Here is a 17952-nt window from a genome sequence, read left to right on the forward strand (position 1 = left end):
CATGCCCTTAAAGAAAAGTATAAATTTGGGCTTCCTCACCATAGATTATATTAAAGAAATATATTAGGTACTTTTAATTTTCAATTTCACTATTTCAAGCCATCTATTCTATTATAATTTGTGGTAGTATAATGGTGATGAAGATTTATTTTTAAATTTGAGTCCCCGCTTTGTCTGATAGACTTTAATATGAGCTCATGTAATCCTAGAATCATCTGTAACACCTAGAATCATCGTGATAAAAATTCTAGAGATAAATAATATTAGTTTAATAAAAACAGCTTTAAAAGTATAAATTATTTACATAACCCGATGTTTCTCGCACAATAGTAGTCAGCAGACTGTCCGCCAGTGACTTGGTGGCGACTTATATATAACAATCTTGTTTCATCCATTTAAATTATATAAGTTACTCACGTAACCCAAGTATATTTTAAATTATTAACACATATTGCGTTATTTTTGTTGTTGTTTATATCATATCATCGCGTTTTCTTGATGGAATACGAAATGATAAATGTATTATTAAATTTATAATTTAAAGTAGAAAAGCATTAGCTACAAATTCGTATAGCACAGTATTAATACAATTCAATTTAAAACCTCAATCATTTATATCTTAAATTTTTATTTTCTATCGACATATGGAATTCATTAAAAAATAATAAATAAATATTAATATTTATATATTTATAATTAATTTATTAGACGAGAAATTAATCATTTAAAAAACAACATAATACAATAATGTTCTCCGATGAAGATTGATAAAGTTAATGAAGCCAACAATAATGTCTGAGTAGGCAGCGCAGGGCAACGCTTCCACTGGTTGATCGCAAGCGTGGTCGCGAGGTCGTGGCGCGTTGCTCCGAAAGTGGCGCTGCAAGTTGTCGGCGGGTAAAGTTTGTGCGGCATAGTGCGAGGCACCCGCCTCCCGACACCCGCCACCCATACCGATCGAAGGCGCGGCGCGCGCACCACCCCATGCTCAATATATATCACGTATCGTACGGTCGACCCTCACAACGCAAGAAGAACGCGTGCGAACGCCTATAACGCCGCTCGCCTGGGGCGCCGCTCTCTCTCTTTCTCTCTTTTTCTCTGTTCGTCTGTTTCTCGCTGATGCGGTCGCACTGAGGCCGATGCAGGCTCCGCCATGCCGCGCTGCCTCATGGCCAAGAAGTGGAAGGTGGCTCCGGCGGGGGAACTGGTTGAGTCTGATGAGGAGATCGACGTGGTCGGCGAGGGGCGCGGCCGGAGCCCCGCACCCGCCGCCACCGCGCCGGGCCCTTCACCTCGCGATCCAGAACCGACGCTACTCTACAACGGTAAGCACACCTTCATTATTTTTATTGTCAATCCCCTGAGGCGCCGCACAACCATAGGACCAGCCATATAAGCTGTGAAGAAACTTTGAACCTGATTAAGTATGGTAATGTTACGAAGCTCTCTTAGACGAAACAAAAGACGCGGATGCCTGTCCTGCCTACTGGAGAAAGTAAATAACAAATGGTATTGATTTCATAGTAGTTAAAAAGTTTTATTGATTATCATCCATCAACCATCGTTCAAGCTTGGCGAGTGCTATTTGGTTGCGAATTTCATACGTATCTTTTTTTAATCAATTGCTAACGCTTCGCGCGCGATATCATTTGTAACCTTAAAAATAACAAATATAAGTAGCCTCCCAATTCACTAAATCTATCCGAGTTTAGACAAACAACCGATCATAAGGATTTAATATCCTCATCGACATATTGGCCTTCTATATATAACATTTTGGAGTAAATCGATTTTAATCATAGTTCAAAGTCAGTCACTTATCAATCAATTTGACTTCAGTAACAATTACGAACTAACGTACCTATATATTATGTGTGACTTAAAACTTAAATATGTAAACGCGTTTTTACTTTTTTTCACATTAAATATGGATACTAAACACGCTTCTCGTGACGTCGCTAAAAATATATAGTAAAAAAGGTTTTAATTTTCGACAAATAACGAATAAGGCAGGGTCGTTATCAAAAAGCTATAGGGCAATAGTAGTTTTGTTTAGAATCGTAGCAAATACGTTACGTCGAACTATGTATTACCCATCCTTCGTAGATCCCCTTTAGATGAGTCGTAGTTGTATTTAAATCACCGTAGTTCGTTTCTCTAGGCTACGTCTCTTTAGTCGTAGCATTTTCGCTACCACCATTAGTTTATATTAAAATATGTATTCTATGATACATAACAAATTTTTTATGAAGCGCCAAATACAGCTATACGCATATAATACTTTATTTAGATAAACTATTTAGGCTAATTTTGCTCACTAGTAAATTTGTTAAATGGAGCTACAATCGAGTATTTTTCTTACTAGTAACTTTTGACGTAAGTGGTTATTTTAACGCTACATATTATTTGTTTTTTTACCAACCAATCAACAGTTAACCATTTCAAACTGTCAGATATATTGGTTAATCGGTTTTTGTTTCTTTTTATGTTTTTTTTATAGGAAACCCTATGTTACCTTTTGAGCAGTGTTGGCCTAGTGGCATCAGCGCGCGACTGTAATCTCTAAGGTTGCAACTTCGCCACTGACTTTGTCGGTGTAAGCAACTAACATTCGCTCATAGGGTACAGGAAAACATCGATTTAGTCAATAAGTTAATGGTGTGTCAGATACAGAAGGTTGATCACCTACTTGATAATTCATCTCTATTAGAAATCATCACGGTATAGATACGGAAATCTGATGCTCAGACCCAAAAGTTGTAGCGCCACTGGTACCGGTACATCATATGGTAATTAAAATAATTCTTCGATTAGTAACTCATATTAATAATATAATATAGTTTATGTGTAAGACGATAGGCAATCGATAATTAAACACACAATCGACGTAGTCTGTACTCACGTGTTAAATACAAAAAAATCATCGATTTGTAAATCTAAGCCATAATCACCACAAAACAATTTTCCTCAAAATTTATAAATAAAAATCTAAAAGCTTATTTTACTTCAGATCTGTATACGTGATATATTAGAAAAAGTATTTTTTCTTATTAAGCATAACTAAGACATATAACTATCGTATAATGAGGGGAAAAATTAAATAGTTTCCATACCATTTGAATTGATTTTATCTATTTATTATGGAATGAAGGGTTAATTTCTAGCCTTCTAATAAAATGAATGAATCGTTTGAAGATCTCTTGAAGTATTATAGCTAAATCAATACTAAACGCTTTGCGTTACAGCATTCATTGCTAAAACGTGCCTGAATAGAGACTAGCAATATTGCAGATACCGTTCCATTCCATCTACCTAAGTCGGATTAGTGAGTGTGCACGGTTTCAATGTTAAAATGGTTACTATGTAGCGGATTGAATAAGTTTCACTTCTGTAATAAAATGTGTATTACTCATTATATAATAACTAGCGACATCTCCGGCTTCGATTGTTTTAAAATATTTTGTAATATATTTAGTCATGATATTAGGGATAATTTAGCACCCAATGGTGAAAGAAGTTGTAGTTTTGGAATTTGAAAGTTCACTAGTTGTTTTTGCTGCCACCATGGAAACCAAATTAAAATTCCTTATAATAATAATTTAAATATGTTTTCACTTAATAGTTAATATATAGTTTTGTACATAAAAGTGCATTTTATAATGCCTAATGTCTTGCCATGTATAGTTGTAACATGGGTAGTTGCAACTCAAAGGTTCTTTTAGTAATGTATTTAATTAAAATGATTTATACTGACGTACTCATTTCAGTTCTGACACCAGAGCTTGTTTTGAGGTAAACTTATTTCATGTTCGCATTTGTATATGTACTTTAATTAAGAAGAGTTGAATATTAGTAAACTCGTAGTGTTGAATTCTTTGTGTTGTTTGGATCGTGTTATGAATTATATTATTTACGTTATTTCAATATTTGTAGAAAATCACCTCCACAATAAGTAAATGGTTAACTAGCTTACTTATATATCAACATTAATTGAAAGTTTCACCCTGAGTCGATTATATTTCTTCAGTAGAAGAATATAAATTAACGATAAGGCACATTTCATATTTCCCCGTGTCATCTTATTATTAATTTTTTTCCGTGACATGAGACCGAGAAGTTTTATTTTAGTTCGCTCCCATAAGTTTAAACTGTAAATGAAGCACTTCAGACACAAATGGACGTAAACTTGAAGCGAATGTACTTTATTGCTTTAAAATCTCTATTATATTTTTAAAATGCATCTTTCAAGATTAACAACGTCTAATAATTTAGATATGTAATATTTTATATGCGTGTTAATTGTAAACGTAATTTCAACAAACGATATAATTGAACAAAACACATTTTTTTCTTTAATTAATTGATAAATCAATTCAGTATCCCTATGTATAGCAACATGTTATAACTGTTAATACAAACCTAAACGATGTAGGGTATTGCTATTTTAGATTGATAGTTTTAAACTGTCAATCTCAAATAGCAAATATATTTTTCATTTTGAAAATAAAGTTATAAATGGGGAAATTGCAATACTGTGTTTTTTTGCTGCATAACATTTAGACAGGTGCAAGCAAGTGGAATAAAACTGGATAATTTGTATACACTATTCTTGGACTGTTGCAAGGTCACGGGATTTTCCTTGCACAATTTGTAAAGCCAAATGAGTATGCTCTCCTGTTTTCATTACCTGTATGGTAATACTTGTGACCATTCTGTTCCACCAAATTTACAATACCTTATTTAGGCAGGGTTATATCTGTCTTCAAATATAACCTTAGTCCTTTATTCACAAAATCTAAAAGTAAAGTGCATAATTTTAACTAAATTACTCATATATCTTTTATTACCGCAACGTATACAGGATTTGATAGAAAGAGAATAAATAATTCTCTAAAAGGCTAAAATAAATTTTAATTACATGATTAATATCCTCTTTCTGATATATACGCAAATTATTGGTAAATGTATGAACGTATAATAGCCATTAATTAAGATCCGTTCGATTCCACTCGGTTAACGTAATTTATATCGAATTCATATTAATTTATCGTTTTAACACACAATGTCAATGCAAAATTTCTAAATCGATGCATTCAGTACAAATATCCCATAGTATTTGAAGAAACAAACGTAAAATACTTAGTTTATCCTGCAAAACTATATACATAATATACATTTGACAACTTGACGCGAGAATGTGATGGCTGAGATTATTATTATTAAACGAAAATAGCGTGTAGATATTATAAGTAGTAATTTAGTTTTACATATAAAAATAAGTATTTTGTCGATAGTAAGTTATTTGCGATCACTTGAATGGTGAAGAAAAACTTCGTGAGAGATTGTCTTAGACATAAAATTTTCCTGAAACCTACAAGGAAAAAGATTCGTTATTTATTTTATATATTATAGTTTAGATTTTTAATTCGTGCTTATAATGTATCTATGTCGTCTGACATGATTCTCTTTATATATATGACTTGATTCCAATATAATGAATCGCTATCCCTCGCCTTTTAAACATGAAGCTAATATTCTAACATATAATAATATTTGTTATTATACAAATAACTAGAAAATTGCAGTCGTCAAAACGAGCTAGTAGAGTTATTGTCATTTAAATTTAAAATATGAGTTAAATCTATGTTATAGCGCTCTAGTTAGTTATGACCATATATATAATATGATTATGAGTAATAAAAATCACAATTTACAATTTGTACGAAATGCTTGTATTTTATCTTTGCGCATTCCCAATTGTAGGCCAATTTAATATTGAAAAAATAACAATTTTTCTCCCATTCATTAGCTGATTCGAAAGAAGACACGTAAATTACGATCACGAATGTTCTGAAGGTATTATTATTATAGACGAATTCCTTTTGGCAAATTGAGAATTATATTTGGAATTCAAATCAAAGTCACAATGGTAACAACACACAAGTATTGTTTGTGCCAAAACTATTCCATATGTTTCTAAAGTATTGCCACAAGCAGATGTTATTTTGTCCCCTTACTGTTTACTTCCGCTTACTCATACATATATTTAAATTACACCTTAATAAAATATTTAGAAGTTCCATTCTGATATATATTTTAAAATATCTAAAATTATAATTATTTGTCAAAATCATAAATGTATTCGAATTAAGTTTGATTTTAAGTCAATATGTGAAAAACAAATTTTTGTTGAATATAAATTACATATTAGTTATACTCAGTTATAAAATGCAAATCACATGATCTTGCTCTGAAAATAATATTGCCTGGAAGAGATCGCTAACTAGCAATAAGGCATTCAACGTATACCAAAGAGTGTGGTTTCTGTCGTGTATGATAGTGTTTTAAGTCACATAAATGTTTCAGGTTATATATTTCTTTGTCATGTGTAAGACGATCTTGAAGTTTATCTACTCATTCGAAGGTGATGTGGGAATTCATTGAACCAGGTAAAAATCTTCAATCTACTGGCATTTTACTCTGTTTTTCCTCTCTCAGTCTATCGTATGTAAAGTTAGCTTCAGAAATATCTCATCTTAATTATTGTACTTTGAATGTAGCTTCTTCAGAAGTTGTAAAGTTTCACTCGGTGTTACTGAAGCGGACTCTACACATCTCTGACGTATTGTTCATACTTTGAATTTGACTTTAGTTTCTCTTAATATCGCTTTGTAGATCCCTTCATCAGTGTTTTATGCACACCATCCATAGTTTGTAATAATTTCTATTGCATTTTCCTTTGACTTTTTCAACGTTCAACTGTTACCTTATTTGATTCCTTATTACAGTGTTTATATGCATGAAGAAAATACTATACTTATATCGCATAGTATATTATCAAAGTTGCCCTGTAATTTTATATACTGAGTGGTTTCTAAACCTGAATGGTTACTTAATTACTAACTAAAAGTTAGTGAGTAAGTTGGTGTTAACGTAAAGCGGTGAAAATAAATAATTTTCTACTTACATTATTTTGAGGGATATGATGAAGATTTGTTGTATTGTATACGTTCTGAAATATATAATAATTTTGTTACAAATAAAAAATGATTATTCATTTAAGTACTATGCTTATATTGTTAACTAGTACTTCATAATGAATTATTTTGCCAACTACGTATGTGTCGCATAATATTGATTATACTTTATACCAAATCTTGTAACGTTTCAGAGTACTTGGAGTCATATAGCTAGAGTATTTTTTTAGGTTAGCAACCTTCGTTGTGCCCTTCAGCATGGCGTCTTACTAACTTATAGCTTTGTATTTATTTCTCCCGCCCGTTGACCCAGAAAACTGCACAGCGAACCTTTCCGCACATGACAAAAGTGATTGTATATTTTTTATTCAATTAAGACTTTGTTTAACTTGACTTTGTTATCACTGCTTGAATAAAAAATAATAAAAATTTATTTCGCAATTTATATAGTGGCAAACGTATGCTAACAAGTTTTAAAATTACAATAGGTACAATTATATACTAGATTATGTCTAACTGGACGACTAGACAAATTCACCGTGCCATATATGTGCATAGAAATAAAAAAGTTTTGAAACAATATAAAGTTTGATAAATCTGTATAATAATAGTATATATTTTATTATTTAGTAACTAATGTAAAACTTCAATCAATAATGAAATTATGAAGTGAATCGTTTCATTTATCATCAAAAATATACGCTTTTTATTAATCTGTAGATCGGTGGCTCATAAGAATTTCGATGTTCAACTTGTAATGGCCTATGTAACTAGATATAAAGAGTAAGTTGGCGAACTCGTTACGATAAACAGTAATCCCGTGTCCCACTTTCCACACAGATTTTGTGCTATTTCATGAAAATACTAATAAGATTGAACGAAATTCATGAATTTATATAGTTACATAAAATAATAATTTTGCATTTATTTTTTGGGCAATAACTTGAACTTTAATTTTGAACAAGAACTGCTCTTATTAGCCTAGTAGCTAATCGTGTGAGTCTGTCATCGTTAGAAATGTGAATATGCACCGGAGTACTTTTCTTTGAATTTATGCCGTAGTATTGTTTGGTGATATTAATGTAATGGAACCGAATAAACCCAAAAATAAACGTATCCAGGCTGATCCTAATAGATAACTGCCTACTCGCCTATAAAGAAATAGCAATTAAATGTGTATGACTGTAATTTAGTTTACTGCTACATGCTAATCCAATTTAATATTGTACTGTATCGAAAAATACAGTCTCTGAATTAGATCACGGGTATGTAAGGTAATATTAAATAGCATAATTTTGTGACTAAAAGATCTTTACAATATAAAGCATTCACTATCTTAAGTGAGCCAAAATTTAAATGAAGCTTATACATCGATGTATTTCCTAGAAGCGTAAGCGTCCCAATCCCATATGAAACGTCAACAAGTACTCTGTGCTCCCTCGCCCTCTGAGATGAAGGGGAGAGTGGGGTCAGGAGGGGATTGGGAGGGTAGCGGGGGAGTGAGGGGTCGAGATTCAACTGGTGCAATGCGGCGTACCCCTTCGCTCATCCCACTGTCCCGGTTTGTTTTTGCTATTGTATTTGCGGCGCACAGTTGGCACGCTAAGCGTTGATTTTGTTACATTTCTTTTGTACCAGCACCTTAAATGAGGGTCGGCTGGCTATTATTCCGTTTACTTTTTCAGTAGCGACAGTTTATTAGGACACTATTTAGACCGGCATAGATCGGATAAGGTTCCCATCTCTTGCAGCGTCTTAACTATAACTTTCCGTAGCCACTGAATAATCTTGCCAGTATTAGACACAAGTTTACAAAGGAGGGTCACATATTTTCATTTTAATTAATTATTAACAAATGAAACATACAGTGTGTTTTCTGTATTTTTCATTTGATATAAATAAAATTCATAAATGTTTTAACCAATAGCAAAATTAATGTAAATAAGTGTTTTAATAATCATTTTTATTTAATTATTGTGTGTGTGTGTGAAAGAGGATTGGTGCAACCTTTAAAGTTGTCATGAATATGTCTAGCTATAAAGTATGGCTTCATATAAATTTATCCAATGAAATTTATGCAAAATATATTTATTCTATAATAATAAATTATATTTTTAACTCCATGCATCATGAAGATAAAAATATAATAGCTATTCTATAGCAAACATTACTAAAGCACTGCGGACTTAATGCGGTATCGTTATAATGCGTTTCATGGCCCTGTTTGAAATTTGGCACCCATTCAATAGTGTTATAAAAATGAATATACTTGATAGGTATACACAAGGTATATCGGACTTAATATAAATAAAAATAAATCACAAAGAAATGCGTTAAACATAAAGCAACTTTTCTATTTCAATTGCAGTGAGCACCAACTGTTAGGATTCAATACTAGAAATAAAAAATCATCTTCTGAAACATTAATTTGAATATATAACTATTTTATGAACTATAACTAAAAATAATTTTATTTTTACCTATTCATAGTTATGAAAAGAACAAATTTGTTCTCAATATTTGAAAGTATGTTGAATATAAGCTAGATAGAAATAGTGTCGATGTCACATACATTAATGGATGACTAAATATTCATGGATGTTGAGTAAATCGAATTATACCTCTCTTGAAACCTTAACCTGTTGAATTCTCAGAGCACTTATTGTTCCAAGCACTAACTTCAATGTACATCAAGGTATTGTTAAATATTAAAATTGGGTAAATGTAAAACGAAATTGATTTAACAAGATACTGACTGCTTGATTGTGGTGAACGTTTTCAGCAAATTGAATTCGTATAGCGGTATTTTTATATCAGCCATTGATTGAAAGCCTCGAGTAGCAGACAGGCAGAAATTTTTAATTACAATCGTATTTGGATAGTATTTCAATTAATATCCACCGGCGAAATTTTAATTTCAAAGGGATTTTTTCTGTAATAGTTTATTTTTATAGAACTCACAGTTAAATTAATTAAAATGAAAGTCTGGACGCACTGTTCAGAAATAAATTTATATATATCACAAACATACTGCTACGAGATACAATCCGCGCTACGTCTTACCAAAATGCTTACGAAATAGCGTGTCCTTCACTTTTGACAAAAACAAAAGGGGGTGTAATTCCTCAGAGTCCCCCCTCTTCGTTGTCGCTCTAACTAATCCCAACTTGCCTCCAACTTTCATTTACTTTATTTGAAAAGCGACAGGCTCTTTTACACATAAAGTACGACATTTACTATATTTTTTTTTTTCATTTAAACCCTAATTTTTGCCAAAAATAATATGGCCTTGCCTAATGAACATTTTAAGGTAATTGTTCAATTTGTCTAACGATTATTATTGTAAATATTCAATGGTGAATTAAAAGTATTGATAAAAATGCCAACTGGTAGTAGTTGTTTTCGTTTCAATCCATTTTTTTGTAAGCGTTACATTATAAATTAGACTCGTAAAGCGGATCCGTATAAAATAAATATTCCAGAACAACAGTATGGCAGCCAAATAGCCATTTCATTAATTATTAAAGTAGCTACTAACGGTTAGGCTTGTAGCTATTAAAAAATTAAAAATACAGTCGGAAACGAAACCGCCACTGGTTGATATAGGCGCTCTACAGGTTGCCTTCGTAAATTATTAACGGACACAGAATAACTCTTGTAAACTGGGGAGCTCCCACTCCCCCACTACGCCTTCCACCCTCTAGTTATATACCTGATTTGAATGCACCTAAGGGTTTGTGAAAGGCCCTATTGACGGTCTCTAAGAGTGGCGAGTATTATTACGAAGTATGACTGCCCGGTTCCATATACACTAATAAAATCTTTGTAATCATAATTATATAATTTTAACATATAACATTATATTGTATAATATCGTATTGGTGAATAATAGTGAAGTGAAAGTTTAATAATATCTTTATTTCAGGTTACACAGAGGAGCAGCCTTCCACACAGTTCACCGCACAGCTTCCAAGCGAGGTGAGCCCGGCTCCCCCCGGCCCATCTCAGCCGGCGTCTCAGCCTCTCTCCTACGCTCTTCTACAAATCTCGACCTCCGACTCGACCGAAACTCCTTTCATTCAGGTACATCTCCAATCTTCACCTGTCTCCCCTCCTCCGCCACCGGCGAGCGGCAAATCTACATCCTTGTGCTACACGAGCAGCGGCACCCTACTTTCACTTCCACCTAAAAAGAAGGACATCTATCGACCCTACTGCTTAGGAGATCGTGCCTATTTACAACGCCCGGAGGAAGATCTCAACGCAGCCCATGCCATCCTTGATCTTAGTCAACATGCAGTTTTCCTTACCACGCCGCCGCGCACTGAGCCCTCGCCTCCTGAACTTCCCCCACCGCCCCCGGAACCAGAACCAGAATCTTCACAAGAACAATCCGAACGCCCCCGAGAAACAGTTGCCTATACATATGATGCTTTCTTCGTCAGTGATGGTCGATCGAAGCGAAGAAATTTTGCAAATGCTCCAGTAGAAAGTGCTCAGCAACCGACCGACCATAAATCTAAATATACATGCAGTGAATGCGGTAAACGTTACGCCACTTCTTCAAATCTCTCGCGACATAAACAGACCCACCGCAGTCTCGATTCTGTTTCGGCAAAGCGGTGTGGAGAATGCGGCAAGGCATATGTGTCTATGCCCGCTCTGGCTATGCATGTGTTGACACATCAGCTATCACACGTATGCGGCGTCTGCGGCAAGTTATTTTCCCGACCGTGGTTACTGCAGGGTCATTTGCGTTCTCACACTGGCGAGAAACCTTATGGATGTGCCCATTGCGGAAAAGCGTTTGCAGATAGATCCAATTTGCGCGCTCACATGCAGACCCACTCCTCTGATAAAAACTTCGAATGTTCTCGATGCCATAAAACCTTTGCACTCAAAAGCTACCTCAACAAACATCAAGAATCAGCCTGTGTTCGTGATGATGACTCACCGTCGCCTGATGCCCCCGCCTCAATGACAGAATAGGCCGGTATCGCTATAGTAACTAGGGACCGTCATACCACCATTTTGGTTTACTCGTTAACGTAAAGTATTAATATGAATTTAGTTCATTAGCATAAAATAATATAATAAATTAATATTAAATAGGCCTCTAAACCGGTACGTTCTAAAGGCGCCCGGCCCATGAGTGCCGCAATCGAGCAACGTTTCGCAAACAACGAATAACGTACGACCCCGTAGTGACGCAAGCGTGGCATTAGCCTGCAGCGACAGACGTCCTGTTAAAGATTAACATAAACATGTATATATACTTGTCGATAAATATACCCGTATATACATAGAAATAATGAATACGAATGAAATTAATATCTTTTGTAGGTGATTTTTACAACCGGAACGTAGGTTAGAGAGTATCACGGTGTAAGTTTATTATGGGGGTGCGCGTAAGCTCGTCTGTGGATGGAGACGGAGCACCTGGGTGCGCTACGTCGCGTCGGTGAGGAACTTACCGAATCTTTCCGTCCGAAGCTCCGCAAACGTCGCCGCGTCCGCCCGTGTCGATGTTACAGCGCCAACCGGCTCCATCACTCGAACCGTCCAAACCCTACGATTTTATGAGAACTGCACTCATATCTGATTTTACTAGTCATTTACAGACACAGCAAAAAAAAATGAATTGTAATAAAGAATAAATAAATCTCCGAAAGTGTTAACATTAATTTAAAAGTGATCAAAAATCTTGCGTAGACTTGTAGCGTTATCGTAGAATCGTAGACAGTTGGACGGAGTTATGTTTCTAGCTTGGCCTGTAGATTATGGCCGCGTCGATCGCCCCGTCACAGTGCCTTATCGGCGACCACGCGCCGAACCCGTCCCGCCATCGTCGCCCTTCAAGCCCCTGTGCCTCATTCAAATTTAACTCGATATATAATTTAAGGAAATATTTCATGAAGGGGACTTCAAACAATTCATAATACGTTTTTCTTAGATAAGCAATTCAATAATAGGAAAGTAACCGTTTTATTACCGCACACTGATTCAAAATCAAAATTATTAAATCAAAAAATAGCCACGGGTTAATAAATGATGGGAAATACGTATCGGGCGAGTGGCGGGCGCATTGAGCGACGTCGTTATTAGGGACGGGCAGCGCCGCATTACGCAGTGAGCAGCCTTTAGATTGAGAGTGTGTTATAGCAAGAAGTAAAGTGTAACTGGCAATAACATAACTTAGATTATAATAGCTATAGACTAGTTTAAGAGACGGGCACGAGGTGCTCGGTGAGAAATGGGTATTCGAAAAGCAATAATAATGTAGGCACTAAATAAGTCGCGCACCGCAGTCAATCGACGCAGCTGACTTTATTCTAATCCTGTAGCAATCTGTAGCTGTCCTAGACGGAGTGCAGCGTCGGCCTCATGGTGCATCTTCTATACGTCAATGCGTTTCTAAGCGACCAATTTGCAAAAAAGACTATTAGTGGTATGCACATAGATTAATCGAAGTAGATTAGGTCGTAAAAAGGATCATCCGCGAGGCCGCCGCTTTTTAATTACCTATCATTAATATTTAGGTAGTGCCTCGCATGTCAATTTGTTCTTAATGAATTTCTTTAATCCTGTCAATTATGAGATTATCTCGGTAAAATTACTATGTTCCCTGGCATGCATCCTTCGGATCAAAACTTCGTCAATTCCTCGTTTTATTATAATTTCTATAGTTGGAAATAAATTTTAGGCGTTGTTATTGGATGGTTAAGTGCTTTTAAAATAAAGTTTAAGTTGCAGTTAAATATATAAAAGTACCGACCCTTATTTTTCTAAAAACCGACTTATTTTGTAAAAACATTCAAGCTCTAATGCAGTAATAAATTTTCTCAGCTAAAATGGTTTAACAACAAAATCTCGTCATTAATATTCGCATTAAGTTCAGTTACTCCTATAGATAAACTTAATTAGCTATTAAACAAAGGTTGCGCGTAATAAGCAATATATTGTAAATCGATAAGCAATATTAGGTTAGAATATACGTAGTTCATAAAACGTAAGTCATACATGATATATATTGTTCATATTAAGTAGTTTTCTAGACGTTTTTGGTGCTTTGGAGTACAGTATTGAACGAATCTTACATCGAATTTTAAAATAATTCAGGATTCAATAATTGTGATATTCTGTTTGAAAATTTTGTTTACAATGCGTTATTATAGGTTATAGATTTTATAGTTCTCTTTTCGTTATTTGGATCTCGATTATTTTTCTTCCATTGTTACTATTGTCTGAGTGTGTACTCCTATGCGTTTTCTCTTTATTTAACATTTTAGATCTAGGCTACTACATTTTTTAGCATAAAGCAATTTTATCGCTTTCAAAAAAGAATCAAAAACGAGAAAATATTTTGTTCAAATATTTATACTAACGTTATTGTAGTTGTAGCTATTTTATAATAAGCGATCGTTTAAAAAAATCTAATATAGTGAAGGTAAAGTAATATATACAAAACATATACTAATATTTAAATGTAAATATTTCCATATGTACCAAATTACCTTCTTTACAATTTTTGTAGGTGTAGGTGTCAAATATTTGGAATAATATATTTATGTAGTAAAAGTAGATACTTGTAAGGTTGAGCGACTTAACATCTTCTGCAACTGCAAAATGATAATGCACACCAAATTAAAATTTTATTCTAGCGCTTTACGATTAGATTTTATTAAATCTATCTATTTCTTTAGGTAGTTAAATACTACAAAGATTCCATTTCAAATATTTTTTTATTTCAAAAACTTAGTGATAAAAAGCCGTAAATTGTAGCATCGCCCGAGTGGTTGTGCGGCTTTTTTAATGCTTCACCCAATATCGATTATTTTATATTGACGATAGAAATATACATCGAAGCTACGTCAGATTTTTATGGTCTATTTATAGCTATACAATGTATGCAACGAAAAATATTATGTTCAATATAACTACGCCGTGATAACAGTGTTCTCGTTCTTATAAATGCATTTAAGTGATACTATACACTGTCCAAAAGTAATAAACAAGCAATAAATATCGAAAGCAATGAAAAAAACGAATAGGCTAAGGTAACTAATAAGCAATATTTTAAAAAAACGAAAAGCAATATTGTCTAGTGTAACTTTAGTTTAGGGGGAGTGATACAATGAACTCATGCATGCAAACTTGTTGCCATATAATTAGACTGCAACCAGTGATACCCGTAGTGTTGTGTACGTCATTCGCAAAGCAATACTTTTCACTTTAAACGTTAGTTAATACTATTTATTATACACGAATATAGTGAATATACATCTAGATTAGCTTTGTAGATTCGAAAGAGAGAACACCAATCAAAATAAGGATAGATATTATGTATAACGAATTGTGAGAATAGCTTTTTGATAGATTGGCAGTATGTTAAATAAAAACACACAGTACAAATAAAGTAAAGTCCGAACAAAAGACATCTATGATATAGCTAAAGAACATACATTGAAAATAATCTTATACAAAATTAGAATTAATTATTGATTTATACAACTACATAAATCGATAAAGACAATATTAGTGTGTTTTTGTTAAGCATACGGCTCTATTAAGAATTAGTTTCAAAATTTAGTATGGATAAATATAATGGTGGTCCCGAAGTATAAACTGCAAATTGGAATGGATGACTAAAATTTTGATGTATGTAAGTAGGGACCTTACATTTCATTCTTCAATATTCAGTAAGGCAATCGCTAGTTTTAACTATAAGTGTAATAAATTTCTGTACCAACAAAGAGTTATGAAAATACCTGTTTAATAATAAAACAGCATGAATATTGTAACGTTATTGAGTGAGAATACACTTGCAGTTTATGTCGAGACCAAAAATGAAAATTCCTATTTAGTACCGAAATACATCCAATATTCTAGATTTTAATTGTTATACACAATTTAATTTATCCATACTTAGGGATTCTATGAGAAAAAATTCTTATATACCTACACAAAATTAAAATTATAAAATAAGGTAATACGAAAGCAATAAAGTGACAACGATAGCTAATAATCGAAATTTTACAACGAATTGTTTGTTCAGGTTTTTAATAAATGAAACAAAAATTAAAATGTGGGACTCCACCCCCTTATTCAAAAAAAAAGTCTAAATTAAAACTAACCGGGTGTCCTCTTTGTTACATTGACGACGCGGTCTTTCAGCGTTCAATGTTGTTGACACAAGGAGACAAGAAGGTCAAACATATATTTGCTTTTTATGAATAAGGAGGTGAACGTTTAACTTTCAGTAGATTTCTTCATGAATATTATTTTGTTAAGTTTAACGATTAATGTTTAAAAGTTCATTTTTTTTTATCGTTTTAAAAAAACTATGTAAAACTTAGACACTTTAGATTTAGAGTATTTAATTACCATTTTTACCACTAGTTTTAGAACGTGTCACGTGAAATGAGTAGTGCGTGAGAGTAGTAGATCTAGATGCATATATTTATAATCGTAAAGCAAAGGGGCAATAAGAGGCATTTTAATGGCCTTAATTTTTACAAACAGCACCAATAATCCCACAAATTCGCCCATAAATCATAATAAATCGACCAGTGTGAAAGTTCTACAAATATAAGGTTGTGTCTACTTGCAAATGAAAAAAAGTCAAATCAGCCAAGAGTCTAAGCCCACTAACTAATCTAAGTAAAGTTCCAGTCGTTGCTGGCAAACCTGAAACTTCCTGCAGTTATTGTCCTAGATATTAGCCAAATCAATTATAATCGTATAGATGTAGAATGTCAATTTTTTGAATTCAATTAATCCTTCCTAATAAGCAATTACCAAAAGTACCTACATATTAGAAATAACATTGCATGTATTTATTTAAGTACATTAAAATACATATAGCTTGTTGTATAAAGTAAAATGTGAAATATTAGACGATTAAAAAGTCCTTGTATTATAACATAATAAGAATAAGCAAACTAATGTAACTCGAACACTACATTTTGGATCTTTTAATAAAACAACATATTTGGATTTTTTTATGTAATAATTATATTTTTAAGTTGTATGTCAATGTGTTCACTATGTTTGGCGATAGTAACGAATTTCCAACTGTGTAGCTTTCCGCTCAGCGAAGATATATCGGTTTCAACATGCAAATTCCTATTAAACTACGGGCATAGAACTTCATAAGATGTATTGCAGGAAAACAATTGTATCAGACGCACTCAGAGTCGTGTATAACTAACGCCTCATTTTGGCTACATTAAATTGAAGAATCTTATTAGCTTACAAATCGATGAACTAAATAAAATCTTTAAAGTTCGACGACTCTCAGTGGCGATAATGTTTAAACTTTTGTAAACTAGATTATTACGTTTAAATAATGTGTAGTCATTATAACATACTATCTAGGGTCCACTACGTTTTAGTTAGTTAACGTAGGTACCGTTTAATAGTATTTTAATCTGTATAATTTCATCACTTATTTATTAAGTTCGCAGGGCTTTCGATTTCCATTTTAACGTAAAGATTTAAATTTTGCACAAATGGTTTTTACGCAATTTTGTGATATCTAAATTGATTTAGCCTCACTGCGTTAACACATAGGCATGCAGAAAGTACAAAATAGAATTATCATTACATAATTGTTTGTATCATGGTTATTAGGAACATGTGTTGAGCACGCTTATGTTAATTTTACATTTTTAGTAGTATATTTTTTTAATTGCTTTAGTTCTTTAAATACACTGTACTTAAATATACGTCTTTTATTTATTTTTGGTATCCGAAATATCTTTAATATATACGAATAATACTTTCAAAGGTTGTTAGGTTGCCATAAAAATACTATATAAATATTCAGCAAAATGTAATAATGATTTGACAGGTGAAAAGTGATCTGGTCTGTAGGCGCCTTTGTGAAAATCTGTGATCATTAAATCCAGAGTATATAAATATATGAGATTTTTGTGTGGATGACACTGTAACAGAAAAATGGTAAATAATG

The 17952-nt window shown here is 33.3% G+C and overlaps 1 protein-coding gene across 1 annotated transcript; it reads left to right on the plus strand.

Moving 5' to 3' along the window:
- The first annotated feature begins 774 nt into the window (after positions 1-774).
- Positions 775-17720, plus strand: LOC110998167 (transcriptional repressor scratch 2-like). The gene is made up of 2 exons (XM_022266659.2): positions 775-1328; positions 10906-17720. Exons 1-2 carry the CDS (start codon positions 1157-1159, stop codon positions 11967-11969), a joined length of 1236 nt encoding a protein of 411 aa, XP_022122351.1. The 5' UTR covers positions 775-1156; the 3' UTR covers positions 11970-17720.
- The last annotated feature ends 232 nt before the right edge of the window (positions 17721-17952 follow it).

The sequence above is a fragment of the Pieris rapae genome, chromosome Z (assembly GCF_905147795.1).
Source record: "Pieris rapae chromosome Z, ilPieRapa1.1, whole genome shotgun sequence".
NCBI classification, from domain to species: Eukaryota; Metazoa; Arthropoda; class Insecta; order Lepidoptera; family Pieridae; genus Pieris; species Pieris rapae.

Coding starts and splice junctions, on each gene's coding strand:
- LOC110998167 (XM_022266659.2), top strand. CDS start 1,157: ATGCCGCGCTGCCTCATGGCCAAGAAGTGGAAGGTGGCTCCGGCGGGG. Junction 1,329..10,905: donor ACCGACGCTACTCTACAACG/GTAAGCACACCT, acceptor TCTTTATTTCAG/GTTACACAGAGGAGCAGCCT.